The 15,454-nt window shown below is 35.8% G+C and overlaps 1 protein-coding gene across 1 annotated transcript; it reads left to right on the top strand.

Annotated features, from left to right (window-relative positions):
- The first annotated feature begins 7,233 nt into the window (after nucleotides 1-7,233).
- On the top strand, nucleotides 7,234-11,236 carry LOC114821784 (flavonol synthase/flavanone 3-hydroxylase). The gene is made up of 3 exons (XM_029095133.2): nucleotides 7,234-7,899; nucleotides 9,835-10,162; nucleotides 10,865-11,236. The coding sequence occupies exons 1-3, from the start codon at nucleotides 7,436-7,438 to the stop codon at nucleotides 11,075-11,077; spliced, it is 1,005 nt and encodes a 334-aa protein (XP_028950966.2). The 5' UTR covers nucleotides 7,234-7,435; the 3' UTR covers nucleotides 11,078-11,236.
- The last annotated feature ends 4,218 nt before the right edge of the window (nucleotides 11,237-15,454 follow it).

The raw sequence follows: 15,454 nt of genomic DNA on the forward strand, positions 1-15,454 counted from the left end.
TTATAGTTGTTGGAATATGGATCATACTTTTGCCTTTGTTGCCCTTGAAATCCTCCTAACGCATTAGCTTGCTCAAGACCACCTTGATCTATCAACGAAGGGCACATGTCCGTGGCATGTCCCATCATTGAACATACACCGCACACCTGTTTTGGAGCCACCATAACCTGTTGCACAAGATTAGTCAAGTTAGCTAATTGTAATTCAATACTAGAGTTAGCACTTACCTCGTTAACTTTCTTAAGAGGTAGCTCATCTCTCCCTCCAAATTGTCGTGTATTGCCAGCAATGTTCTTTAGCAATGCCTTAGCATTAGTTGGTGTCTTGTCCATGAATGCTCCTCCACTTGTTGCATCAAGCATTACACGATCAGTACCACACAATCCTTCATAAAAATATTGTATTAAAAGATGCTCTGAAATTTGATGATTAGAACAAGATGCAACCAAATGTGTGAATCGCTCATAGTAATCTCCAAAGGGTTCTCCATGTTGTTGTCGGATTGCACATATGTCCTTCCTCATGCTTGCAGCTTTTGTGGCCGGAAAATATTGCTCCAAAAATGCTTGCTTCACCTGGTTCCATGTGTTCATTGATCTCGGAGGTAAATTGTAAAGCCACTCCTTTGCCTTGACTTCTAATGTAAATGGGAATGCCCTCAACTTGACTTGTTCCTCATCCACATTTGCTGGTCTTATTCCCAAGCATACCACGTGAAACTCCATGAGATGCTTGTTGGCATCCTCTGTTGAGAAGCCATGGAACTTAGGCAAGTAGTGAATCATGCCGAACTTTAGCTCAAATCCTCCGTCTGCATTTGGATAGGTGATGCACAATGGTTGTTGATCCGTATTCGGCGTTGCCAACTCCCTCAAAGTACGGTTATCAGCCATGCCTTCTTGTGGTTCTTCCTCCTCTTTAGAACTCAAATGTAGTGGAGAAGATGGTGGTAAGGACACCGATGCACGCTTCAGCTTGATTTTTCTCTGAAGCTTTCGAAGTGTTTGTTCAAGCTCAGGATCGTACGAAGCTAGATCAATGCTCTTGGACCTTCGAGTATATATATACTACGAGAAGTACCTGAAATAAAAACAAAAACAAAAACACTAATGAGACAAGAAAAGAAAACAACAGAAAAATAAGTAATTAGAAATAACAATCCCTGGCGACACAGCGCCAAACATTTGATAGGATTAAAAGCACATCACAAAGTAGCACACAAATGTCCTATTGATTTTCCTTATTAACACTAAGATTTGTCAATTGTAGCATATGAAAATAAGGGTCTTTCCTGCAGAAGATTGTTTTATCTAACTACCTAAAATGTCACAAAAACTGGGTTGCTGTCCCTACTGATCAGCCACCGAAAAATAATTATTAGACCGACTTATACTTATCTAAAGTCTATGAAATTTTATATGCAGATACTAGACACACAAAGCTACACTCACACAAATTTTTGGGATTTTTGGAGTTGCTTTGCTATTTAAATTAAATCGAACAAAAACAGGATATAAACAAATTTTAAGTAGTTCACAAATTAAGAAAAACGAGTTAGGGGTATTGCTATCCACCACCAAATAATCATGCAAACATATTATGTTTCATTCAAATTTCTTTTATTTCCGGATGAAGATGCTCAAGTTGGCTCAATGTTAGAACTCAACCTATTACTCTTTCTTACGTAGTATGTTAAGAGAATGACGTTTTCAACTTAACTTAGTCCATAGCATGCAATCTAAAATGGCGTGTTCATAGATTTAACAAGTAGAAATCATTAAGAACGAAAACAGTTTGAGTCATCACAAGGTATCGTAAGTACTGTCGTTGTCTTACTTATCCTAGAAATTGGTTCACATGTTAATCACAATTAACAAGTACTACTTTAGAACATATGTAGGTCCTCATTCGACAAGGGCAGACACACATATATTCATAGCATTAGAATCCTAGATATGCTTACTACGTATGCATCCATAGAAAACAAATAAAGAATTCATCAATGAGACAAGTAGTGAACCAAGTTTCATCCATTCATAAAAGTAATTCAACGAAATGTCATAACAAAATTGCAATCATATTCGGGGCTTCAAAACAGCCCCTAACTTCTAAAAAATTAGTTACACATAGTTCTCAAAATAAACCAAAAGAAAGACATGAGTTTGAGAAGATAAAACCGAGAGAAGAGAATGCCAAGATTTTCTCCTTCATTTCCTTCCTTTCTCAACGCAGCAGCCTTGCCTTTTTTCCTTCCTTTCCTCCTTTTTTTTTAATTTTTTTTTCCTGTAAAGAACTCTCTTTTGCTGCTGCAACCTGCAGCCTTTATGCCCATGCTTGCTGCCCCATTTCTGCTCCATAACTCACCCCACTAACAGCCATTTAGTGATGACAATAAGTGAGAGGAAATGGTAAAACAATTGTAAGTTTTTGGGCAACCTTTATGCCAATTACTCACTTAATCCTCATCTTTAATTCCATTTTATCTGATATTTGAAGAGGTGTCAGCTGGCTTGTTCTTGGCTGCATCAGTTTTGGCTGCTAGTTTTATTGGATTTATTGCCTTCAATGCAGTTACAAACTGCTCAGCGTCTTGGAAACCTTTCAGTGTTAAAACGGCCATAACGTCTTCTAGAAAAAAGATATTAACAATCCGCGAAATGCTCCAGAAAATAGACATCCGTAGCTTTCCAAGCATATAAGGCTCATTCTCTAATTCATTCTGAGCTGTTCGCAACTTGCTTCCAAAGTCAGCTGACCTGTACAGGCAGTTTTGACGAATTTGTTACTTAAAATCTCACTTGTGCTATTTTTCTTTTATTTGCTTGACAAATCCTACAAAACACAAAAACAAAGTAAATAGCTCAAAAATATAAGGAACTAACTAAGAAAAGACAAATGAATTTAATGTAAAATATATATAAATATGAGCTTATCAGTTTCCATCCTGCTTTAGAATTTTGCGTCATGCTTGGGTCCATATGTGGAGCCATAGTACAATCCACAGAGTTAATTAGTCTTAAAGGAAGATTATGTGTATCCAATGAAGTGACAAGAGTCATTGGATTAGGATAGAAACGAATGGGCAATTTGGTGGGTAAAGTGGCAGCAAGTGATCTGACCAATGTGGTGTCCCATTAAAAACCACCATAATTAAATAGCCATCTTTATTTTTAGCAATCCCACTTCTCGACTTAAACATGGTTCCTTTCTCTTTTGATATATTTTTTTTCACCACTTATAAGTAACGGTGATACTTATTATTCTATTTATTATTGTTAAATAAGTTTAAATTTCGAAATCTGTGTATTGGATTGATATTTGTCTTAAAATTTTAATTTATCCAATAGTAATAAGTACGGTAGTGAGCGCTATCACTACTTGAAGATGGTAAGGAAAAATACACACACACTCTCTCTCACTCTCTCTTTGTAATCCACTCAAAAGAGATTTTAAGCACAATTAGGGCAAACTCTATAGGCAGTGGTGAAGCCAAGAATTGACAGGAGGAGGGGTGAAGTTAAAAGATTGTAAGGTTAAAAAAAATAGCAACAACCAAATCCTTTTATATAGTAATGTCTTCCATAATTTATCAATATAAACAAATTACAATTGTTGCCGACGATATTTCATATCATGAAAACGTGGCATAATAGGCTCATTATCAATAAAAGTAAATACATCACTCTCAATGTAAACAAGTATGCTATCACTCAACTATTGATCTTCCATTTTGTTACGCAATGGTGTTTTCACAATCTTCATAGCAGAAAAGCCCTCTCCACCAAAGCAGTTGCAACCAGTAATACCAAAGCCAATGTAAGAAGCTTATATACTAACATATAACTTGCACATCTCCCGGTCTTCACCAACTCCTTTGCAAGATTACCAATTCCTCTCAATGATGAAAACTCACTATGCATCTTCATATCGTAAATATAATTATCAAGTTGAATTGGAAGATTTATGAGGTCCATACGATCAAAATCTTGAGAATAAAGTTGGGCTAGACGAACAATTTTTGCTTTGTCAAAAGATGCAAAATTATTCACCGGAATCAAACATGTCATACAAAGAAACAACTCGGTGTTTATCTCATTGAAGCGATCATTCAATTCCTTTAATTGTGTATCAAGGACTTAAAAATAGAGGTCCACACAATAGTAATAGAAGTTTGTGAGTCTTGGAAGTTTTATGCTTTGATTTTCCAGGTACGAAATGCAAATCCTCCATGTTAGGAACGACAATATCATGCTCTTTACAAAACTTTTGTACATCATCAAGCAAGTTTCCAAAATCATCATCTCTTAAGGTTGCAATTTCAATTCCAATTAAAAAAGATCTCTTCTGTTGTTGCTGGTACTTTTGGGGGGCAACTTTGCTGTGCTCTTTGGCAGAAAGATTGAAAAAACAAAAGGGGGAGGGACACGGCAACATTAAGAGTTTGAGAGGGATTGAGAGGAATTGAGAGTGAAAGATGGACACGCAATGCCATTTCAAGTATTTTTTAATTTTTTTTATCAGGACCAAAACGACGTCGTTTTGGCCTGAACGTTTTAAAAAAGAAAAGAAATTGCAGTATGCTACGTGCAGAGAACACCGGACCGCAGGGGGAGCTGAACCAATGAGTTTTCCGGCAAAGGGTGGGGCTGACCCATAGCTCCAGTCCTGTTTTTCGATGAGGGGAGTGGCGGCCGCCATTCCTCACCCTCACGTGGCTTCGCCACTGTCTATAGGGTCATAATCATGTAGCTCTAGCTAATGTAGTGATAATTCCATGATCTAAACATTTGTGCCATCAGTATCATAAATGATCTGCAAATAATGCTAGACACCCTTTGAAAAGCAAGGTATATAGATTTTTTTGGCGTTTGAAAGAAGTTTAACGGTTTGCAAAATAGGACGTAGAAGATGGAAGTTATGGTTTAGTGCCGGTTTTACATTAATGGGGGTTGGTAAGAGAGTGTTGGCACAATTGTAAATATTCTAAGGTTTGTAACGGCGTGGGTTAGTTTCCATGAGGGGGTAATTATGGAAAGTCATATTTTCAGCTGTTGGGCTTTCTAAGTCAGCCCGTGCATAATTTGCAATCTTTGTCTTTATATAATAATTTAGGATGGTCTTTAGTTAAATAAAAATTAGCTCAAGTCTTTTTTATTAAAGTTTTCAAAATAAGTGAGAGATAAAGGATTGGCTGGTTTATTTTATGGGTTGGAGAGAGAGAGAGAGAGAGATGACTGATGAGACCGAAAATAAGACAGTGACAAAGTTGAGAGAGAGAGAGAGAGATGACTGATGAAAATAAGAGAGTGACAAAGTTGAGAAAGAGAGAGATGACTGATGAGACCGAAAATAAGAGTGACTAAGTTCTTTCTTTATAAAATAAGCACCCGTGACCCATCAATCCCATGTAATACAACTTTTGTCAGCATCACACCATAATTTAGTTATTTTAATAATATAATAATAGGCATTACACATTCCAACACACACCGACACACACGCACATATATATATATATATATAGGATCTGGATCCTCTCCTGAGCCCAAGGAGAGGATTCTCCTGAGCTTAAGAAGAGGATTCTCCTGAGCAAGTAATATGAACCGTTGAATTTTTATTCAACGGTTACAAACAGAATTTTTTTTAAAGTTATATTAATTATAGCAGTTGAATTGTCCACATTGCTTGATCAGAAGGATTATCTCCTTGGGCTCATGAGAGGATCCAAATCTATATGAAAATCCAACGGCCCACACTAGCGAATTATTTCAAAGTGTGAGACTGAATCCCATACCAAATAATTTGGGATCCGTTCGGTTTGAGTACCAAAATTTTTGGAATTTTTTATTCGATTTCGGTATAATTTCGATACAGTTTGGGATTTTCGGTATTTTTTTCTAACCCTAATTTTAATGCATGGTTCTGACATGCCTTAGATTATTAACAATATATATAATTTGGCAGAGCTTTAAAGGCTTTCGTTCTAGTTGTCATAGATCAAAGTTTGTACGCCGGTTGAATTGTGACCAGAGCTAGCTTCAAGATCAACCCCAGGTCCCCAACCCTGGCTAGTGATTGCTTTTCCATTCCTACGTTTTTATAATCCGCCTACTTATTTCCCAATAGAGATAAAACCATTGTTGCCCATGAAAACTGGGGACATTTTTTTCTTTTGTCAGAATATCAAGCTTACTTCCCTCATCGTCATCCAAATAGAGGGAAATATTATCACTGAAAAAATAATAATTCTGTTCTAAAATCATTTAATTGTTCTTTTATTATTATCAACAACATGTTCGCTTATTTTATTTTTATTATAATTAGATTTCTTAGTGGTGTCATATTTTGTGAATAATAAAATTTAGAACAAACGACATTAAATTATCTCTCAAATAAAGTTATATGGGAAATACCTTCATAGAAAAACCCTATATATGTCTGACTTATCATGCTTGAATTTGTTGAAAATTTGGAAGTAAGATTTCGTTACTATTGTTTTAGATCATTAACGAGATTTGGAAATGAATTTTTGGGTTGTTAGTCGTGTGATGGATTAGGTTTTAGTTGTTATAAGTATGAAGTTTTGGCCGCTATTGTTAAACTCAACTTTGAACTTAAATTGGCTCTATAAGTTCACCCCAAATTTTTGGTTCTAAAATGTTGAGAGTATTAATCTTACATTAGAAAAAGAAGGGATTTTTGTAGAGGTTTATAAGTAGTTAGACTACTCTCCATATTGTCAATTGGTTTTATAGTGGAATCTTAACTTTTTTCATGGTATCAAAGCAGTTTGTCCCGTGTTTGATGCTCAAAGGCCACACGTGCTCCATGTCATCCAATTTGTGTTGTCAACGTACTATGCTTAAAAATTTGTCATAGTGAGGGGGCTTGTTTGGTATTATTCTCACATTGGAAAAAGAAGGAACTGGGCATGGGCTTGTAATTGGATTACTCCTTATATAATCAATTGGTTTTATGGCAGTGCCTACATCCATAGCCATTGAAAGTTAACAGAAAAAAAAAAAAAAACACATCTAGGGTAGTTTCGAGTTTATGGTTATATTAGGAATGTTCGTTAAGCTAGATTTCATTTTCTTTCCTTTTAAGAGAGTTATATTAGGAGAGAGAGGGGCTATAAAAATAGCTTTGTTTTTTTTTTTTTTTTTGGAACGTGCGAAAGGGGGTAGTTAAACTATCTAATTAAGCTGGTGAAAAGCAATGAGCCACGTTCACCCCCCTCCCACATTTTCAGTCATGCATTACCACCTTTCTGAAATTCTGTTTGGAAGGTTTGTTGCCACACAAATATAAATACGTGCTTCATGGCAAGCTTATGACTTTGTGACCTGAGCAAACACCGCAAAAAAACCCTGACAGCATCTTTCAAATTCGTTTTGCTCAGACAATCCATCGAAATATCCAGAAGACATACGAAATGCATGCGCATGAGAGAGTGCAAGACATTGCTTCAATATCCAAGGACGAAATCCCGGCGGAGTTCATTAGGTCAAAGAATGAGCAACCAGGAATCACAACCGTACATGGGACAACCCTGGAGTGCCCTACCATTGATTTTAGCATCCAGGACGATGAAAAGATCCTCAACCAAATTGTCGAGGCGAGCCGTGACTGGGGCATGTACCAGATTGTGAACCATGACATTCCCAATGAGGCCATAAAAAAGTTGCAAGAGGTGGGGAGGATATTTTTTGAGCTTCCACAAGAGGAAAAGGAGGTTTACGCTAAACCTCCAGATTCCAAGTCTGTGGAAGGGTACGGAACACGGCTTCAGAAGGAACTGGAAGGCAAGAAAGGGTGGGTGGACCATTTATTTCATAGGGTTTGGCCTCCTGCTGCCATTAACTACCAGTTCTGGCCTAAAAATCCTTCTTCTTACAGGTTAGTCGACTCACTTTATATTGAGCAGTAATATGGCATGCTAGGTTTTGTCAAACCTCTCCTAGCTCTAAGCTGGTGTGTTCGCTTGAATATGGTCACGAGGAGGATGAAATTACCTATAGTCTCTCTGGACCCAGAAATGGTGGAAAACCGTAACTTGCCACTAGTTGTCCTCATTTTTATATATAAAAAAAAGAGTAAGTACAAAGAAAGAAAAATAAAGTGACATGCTATATGTTTTTTTTTTTTTTTATCTCTTTCAAAAGGGGATTAGTTGGTGAATTGGTCACGACAGTCCATCCTTATTGCGTTGGGAAGACTTACTGAGATGTTTCAACCTTCCCGTGACCATCATCATGTGAGCTATACATTTTTCATTAACACAATGATCTATTTACACCACAATATTATGATTACAATCTACATTCTCTACTGTGTAATATGTAGAATAATACAACATAATACTTAATTTGCGAAAGAAATTACATTTTAGGATTTAGAGATACATATACAGATCACATTTGTAAATCACGTAATTGATTGGCTTAGGAAAAAGAAAATTCTCACATCATGTGGACCAAAAAAATTAAAAAATAAAAACCTCCCCCCCACCCACATAACTGCCATTAAAATATGTGTGGGCAGCCAGTCTCATTAGTTAACGTTTAGCCCATAAATTTAAGCATTATAGCACCATAACTTGGATGGACAAAATTTACAAAAAGTGATTTTGGTAACACCGGTAAATGTGATACAGAAGATAAAAATAATTTTTTTTGTCACACGATAGATTTTATTAAATTAGATATTTGATTAGCCATCGATTGAGTTTGAACCCACACCATTATGTAAGGACTCAATACTTTTCCACTACTATGGTAAAGATCACTTGCCAGAAGATAAAAATATTAAGTTGAATATAATTCGAATACAGATCCATAAATTTGATACAGAACATAAAAATATTAAATTGAATATAAGTTTGAATATAGATCCAATACACTAGAAATGAATTTAAAATAGGGGTTTTTGAACTTTAGTCCTTGAAGAAGATTAAAATTTAATAAAATTCTAGTGTTAAATTAAATATTGATTTTATTCCTTTAATGTGTATATAATTCAAATTGAATATTTATAGATATCTTATTTAATGTCTCCACATTAAATTTTAAATTTATTATTATATATATTTTAATTCATTAATTTTGTTTAACTACCTCTAGTTAGTGTACCAAAATGTTCGTATCATAATATATTTTCTTGAACTAGTGTACCGAAATGTCAGTACCTAAATATTTTGTAATTAATTAGTGGCACATAAGAAAATATGCAAAAACATAAGTGTACTAAAAAATCCGTACGTAAACATATTATACTAAACTAGTGTACCAAAATGTCCATACATAAATATATTATACTAAACTAGAGTACCAAAATGTCCGTACCTAAACATGTTATGCTAAACTAGTGTACTTAAATGTTCGTACCTAAATATATTGTAATGAATTAGTGGCACATAAGAAAATATGCAAAAACGTAAGTGTACCAAAAAGTCTCTACCAAAATATTTCCTTATATAAGATACTTACCATAAACTGGTGATGGAAAATGTCAACAAATAAAAACTAATAAATTTGAATTTCAAGTATTAAAATTTGCAAAATTTTCATAAAATTTAATTCATGGATACCATAAAATTATATATATAAAAAGGAGACATTAAATGTGTATCTTGGCATTAAAAGAGTCTTGGGACTAAAATTCATTTTTAATATTCTATAAGACATTTTTCTAAATCCCTCATTTTAATGTAGATAATATCGTTTATTCAAAATAAAAAATAATTTTTTTTTTGTATATATAAGAATATAGTTTTACAAAAGAGCACTAATGTGAATTAGAAATGGTTGTTCAAATTAATGTTGATGGGTGCAGGGAGGCCAGTGAGGAGTATGTGAATCATCTCCACAAGGTGGTGGACAAGTTGTTCAAGATGCTATCTTTAGGGTTGGGGATTGAAGGACACGAGTTAAAGAAGGCTGCTGGTGGGGATGACTTGGTTTACCTTCTAAAAATAAATTATTACCCCCCATGTCCCCGCCCTGACCTTGCTCTTGGGGTTGTGGCTCATACTGACATGTCAGCACTCACCATTCTTGTTCCCAACGATGTTCAAGGCCTCCAAGCATGCAGGGATGGCCATTGGTACGATGTTAAGTACATCCCTAATGCCCTTGTCATCCACATTGGTGATCAAATGGAGGTATACATTTCTCTAGCTCATCTCTCTCTATTAAAAATTTATTTAAGAAATTTCATCTCGCTCAAGAGTGTTAGGTGTTATGTTTCCGAACAATCTATGTGTATAATCAATCCTGTAAAAGAAGCTGCATACTTTGCAACCCATTTACTTATACATGCACATTATTTGTTAATCCTTCTTGTCATGCATCGACATTCGTTAATCATACTTCTAAGCAATTTCATATTTATTGAAGAGTCTTACTTGTTATGTTGCCAAACATTCAATGTCTACAATAACTAATCCTATAAAAGATGGTGCATACTTTTAAGCAACCCATCTGCTTATAACATGCAATGTATTCAGTATAAGCTACTTTTTGAGCTACCCATGCACCATTTAGTTTTTAGAAAAAGCAGACTTTAGTCTCCTTAGGGATTTCAGGATAAAATAAAAAAAAATCAATAAATAAGTAAAACTTTCACCAAAGCATTGAGGAAATTTTCTTAAAATACATACCACGTATAAAAGAGAGTACTAGCCAGAAATTTGTATTATTGTCATCATCTTTTAAATTAGATGTTAAATTCTGTATTGAACCCTAATGCTAGATTAGATTTTGGTTGCACCCAAGTGCATGTGCATTATTTAAAAAAGGTATGTAGACAGCATCATCCTCTTTTGTTAATGAAACTTATAAAATGATAAACAATTTGATGGTAGATAATGAGCAATGGAAGGTACAAAAGTGTGCTGCATAGAACGACGGTGAATAAAGAGAAAGCAAGACTCTCGTGGCCAGTTTTCATGGAGCCTCCACAGGAGCACCTAGTAGGGCCTCTCTCACAGCTTGTGAACAACGAGAATCCACCTAAGTACAAGTCCAAGAAGTTTGGCGAGTATTGTTACTGCAAGCTCAACAAGATTCCACAGTAAATTTTAAGGGCAACTCTCTCTGACTATGAGAGTGCAACAAACTTTACATGCACTTCTAGTTATCATTTTAATTTGCGTACAAGGATGTTAGTATAGTTAACTCTTATTAACTGTACGTCAAAGTTGAAATAATATTTTTTGGATAATTATCAACAATAATTGTCAACAATCAATGACAATTTATATATGCTAATAAATAATAAATGCGAACAGATAACTTAACAGAATATGAACTCAACGAATTAATATTTAAACAGACAAAATTGAAAATCGAGGCTTGCATACCACAATTTCCTTGAAACAAAAATTTCGCCCAACGGCAATTGCGGCAACAATATGGAGGGAAATCTTGCGTTGGCTGTAGTTTGACAAACGAAGTACTTTTAAGTCAACGAAAGGTCGGTGAGGGTGACGTTGCCATGTGCACAGTGCGGAAGCAATAAGGATAAGAAATATACGAATAAATAAAAACCGAAAGCTACTAAAGTGCACTAATAAGCAGAAAGTGCTAGGAGTGAGATACAAGAGTAAATACTCCTAATCAGAGCATAGAAAGTCTAGGTGTAGTCTAGTTGGACAAGTATAAGTTATACAGTACCAGAATATATCCTGTGAATATTTTATTCTGTTAGAACCGCCGAGATCCTCAATGCCACCAACAGCAAGTCTACCTAAAACCTGGAGGGGTGCAAAACAGAGAACGTGAGTGGGCAAAAACAAAGGTTTTGAGAACACATTTAACTTTCAAAATGCTCTAACCTCTCGCCATAAAACATGTATACTTTTTCCTAGAAATAGAATATAAACATATACATATATCTATATATATATATATATATCAATTCAAATCATGCTACACATATTCATAATTATAAGTATGCCATGCCAAGATATAAACATGATAAATAACTCAGGTGAAAATAAATTCATGGAAAATAACACATTAGCCGGAACCTCTGCAGAGGTTTGTACGGTTGAATTCATAGCTCATTAGTCAATCTAGTCGGAGTCACTGCAAATGACTTATACGACACTACACTACACACGAGTCGGAACCACTGTAATGGTCTGTACGACAGGACTAGGTGTAATATAGTTATGCTTAGTGCTACTCTCTCATGATAGCTATGTGATAAATCGCTAGTCACCTTCAAGTCGGAACCACCTATAATGGTTTGTACGACAAGACTGTGCACCTAAATTGGATCCAATGTGAGCATAGGGTGCGGGATGTGACATTATATATAGGCTTGTGCCATATCTCTGGTTAATCACTAACATCGAGGTATAGGTTTATGAGCTCTATGCTTCTCAATTAATCACAACCGTTATTCACATTCACAATTCATAAACTCACCTGGGCTTACCTGAGCATCCACATCACCACAATTATATATTATGCATCATATACTAATTCATATACTGAACATAAATTTATATGCATGGCATTTCAAGGCATACTTTCATTTAAACGCATTTTCTGGGAAAAATATCAAGTATATAAGTATATACTGAAAACCAAAAGCCCACTCACTGGTGTATTGAAAGGTCGTAGCCCTCGAGTCGCCCTTGACTGCGCTCGTCCTTGGGATAAGTCTCCCCTATATGCGAAACAACTATAAAAACGTTAATTTAAAGCACATAACCAATACTAGCTAATAACTTCTCATACATTGCTCAAATGAGGTATATAAATATACCATCGAGACCTACACAACTCCACGAACATCCCCATGTTTTTAAAATAATTTTTGGAGCCCTCACGCGCCGTCACGTGCCGGCAAGGGCACAGCCCTACGCGCGGCCAAGCACAGGAACCCTAACGGAATCCATTAACCCTGTAATGAATATTCCGTTAAATAGTAATGGAAACCATTAAACAGTAATGGAAACCGTTAAACTAACCAACGTTGTTAGGAATATTCCGTCAAAGTTGACTGAATATTTCGTCATCCCCTACCTTCGAACTCCGGCGACCGTAGCCGTCGCCGGAAAACTGGAAATTTGAAAAACCTTGATATCTCAGTCAATTTTCAACCAAATTCCATGAAACTTGAACCAAATTGAACATAATCTTACCAATTCCAAGCTCTAAAAATCACGGGATCTCGTCGGAGAAAGCACGATAATTCCGGCCAAATTTCAAATGCATATATCTCGATTTCCCGACTTCTAAATCATGCCATTAAAAACTCCTAAAAACCTCACAATAATTAGTGCATGAACAATACCTAAATCGGAGTTCGTGAGAAACTAGGGTTTTTGAAGGTTTCAAGTTCTAAAAATAGTACAAATGGACTCAGGAGCTTGTAGGGAACAAGAACATTACCTTTTTAACGTCGATCCGTGCATGAAAGCTTGAGTTCGAAGTTCGTCTGTACGGTTTGTACGGAAAATAGAAGAAGTCCGAGAGGGAGGAGAGAGAGAGCACGGGAGTGATGGAGAGAGTGTGTGTGTGTGTGTGTGTGTGTCCACGCGGGTCACCCACCAAAATCAACAAAACTAAGTCCTTTTTAGTTCCCTTAGTTCTAAACTTACGAAAATAATGGATGGATCCAAAACCTAAGTACACAATACACAACACACTATAACATCCAAGGTATTTTAGTAACTTCCACATTCGCAACCAATAATATTCCAAAATTTCGGGACGGGCTGTGACATCGGTGGTCGTATAAAACATAATATTTAATTTCAAAAAATTATTTAGTGTTTGCACGACGCACAAATTTGTTGTGCAATAGCGTTTGCATGACGAAAAAAAGATATTCATCGCGCAAAGTTAGTAAGAAAATTGCGGGTAATTTTTTTTTGGCGCGAAAAGATTGTGCGACGAAGTTTTTCCCAAGGAAACTGTGCGCGACACAGGCTACGTTGTGCAAAGGCCAAGCTGATGTTTGCGCGAAAAAGGCTGCATCGTGCAATGCCTCTAATCTTTCTATAAATATGCGCTTCTGCTATCCTTATTTTTCCCAATTCATTTCGGAAACGCAAAGAAACCATAATTCTTTTCACTGAATTATTATTTCAATTTTTGTTTGTTTTTTCGTACGCGATGGCAGACTTTGTTGGTCATTCTTCTACTAAGAGTCGCTACCAAATCAGTTATGTAGAATTAGTAGGATATGGTGAACAAGGTTAGGGGTGACATCGTGGTATTGGTGTGTGACATATGTGGAGTGAATTGGAAGTCTTGGAGAGACGTCCCTGAGGGCATAAAGACGGTCATGATCGATACGTTAATAGTACGTGTAAATTATTAATTTGTTAAATAATAATTTAGTTCTTTAGATAATTTATTTATAATAGTGATATGTTCTTTAGATAATCTATTTCCGGGAGTTGAAGTTTGATGTTCAACATGATGCAGAGCTACATGAAGTGGGTGGACCAACGAAAGATTAGAATAGTTTTTTTTATTAGTCTATTTATGGACGACACTAAATTATTAATAATTTGGAAGAATAAATTTATATGGACTGTATTTATTTTGTTTTGTCTCAAGAACATATTTTCAAAATACTATAATATTGACATTAGTATTTTGAGAAACTGTTTTTGAGACGGAATAAAATAAATAATTTCAATTGTTGAGCAAGATTTTACTCGACAAAATTTTGGTCGCATAAACCATTGCGGGACGACATTTTGTCGCGCAAAACATTGTAAAAACGTCCGTTAATGTTTAATTTTCGGGTCAGAGCATTCAGTGCGTGGTAATCCGCAGAACACTTGCTCGACAAAGGCTTTGTCGGCGCAAAACATTGTAAAAATGTCCGTTAATGTTTAATTTTTGGGTCAGAGCATTCAGTGCGTGGTAATCCGCAGAACACTTGCGCGACAAAGACTTTGTCGTGCAAAGTCCAGTCACTTTGTCGTGCAAAGTCCAGTCAATTTTTGTTCCAGAGCATTTAGTGCATGTGAATCAACGGAATCAATACTGTATTTAGTGCAGAGGTTTGCACGACAAAGGCTTCGTGGCGCAAAGTGCCTAACCTTCCTATAAATATGCACTTCGGCTCTCCTTATTCTTCACAATTCTCTTCGTGCTTGAATAAAGGATAAAAATCGAGAGTAGAGCATGCCCTCCGGGCCCTATCAAATGAGCCAATATGTGGAGTTTGCATATGTGATTGATGCAGCAATGCGAACTTATTGTCCTACTGCTGAGTGGCGTTCTTAGAAATATGTGCCCGAGAATGCAAAGAAGGTGGTGATGAATCAATTAGTAGTAAGTGTGACAAAAGTAGAAAATATATAGTTTTGTTAATTGTTTTGTTATATATTGGAATTAATTATTTGCATATATGTGTAATAGTGTAACTATACTCTTGACGAAACGGGCAAAGAGTTGATGAAGTTGATGGATGAGGCGTT

This window comes from Malus domestica, chromosome 15 (assembly GCF_042453785.1).
Source record: "Malus domestica chromosome 15, GDT2T_hap1".
Taxonomy (NCBI): domain Eukaryota; kingdom Viridiplantae; phylum Streptophyta; class Magnoliopsida; order Rosales; family Rosaceae; genus Malus; species Malus domestica.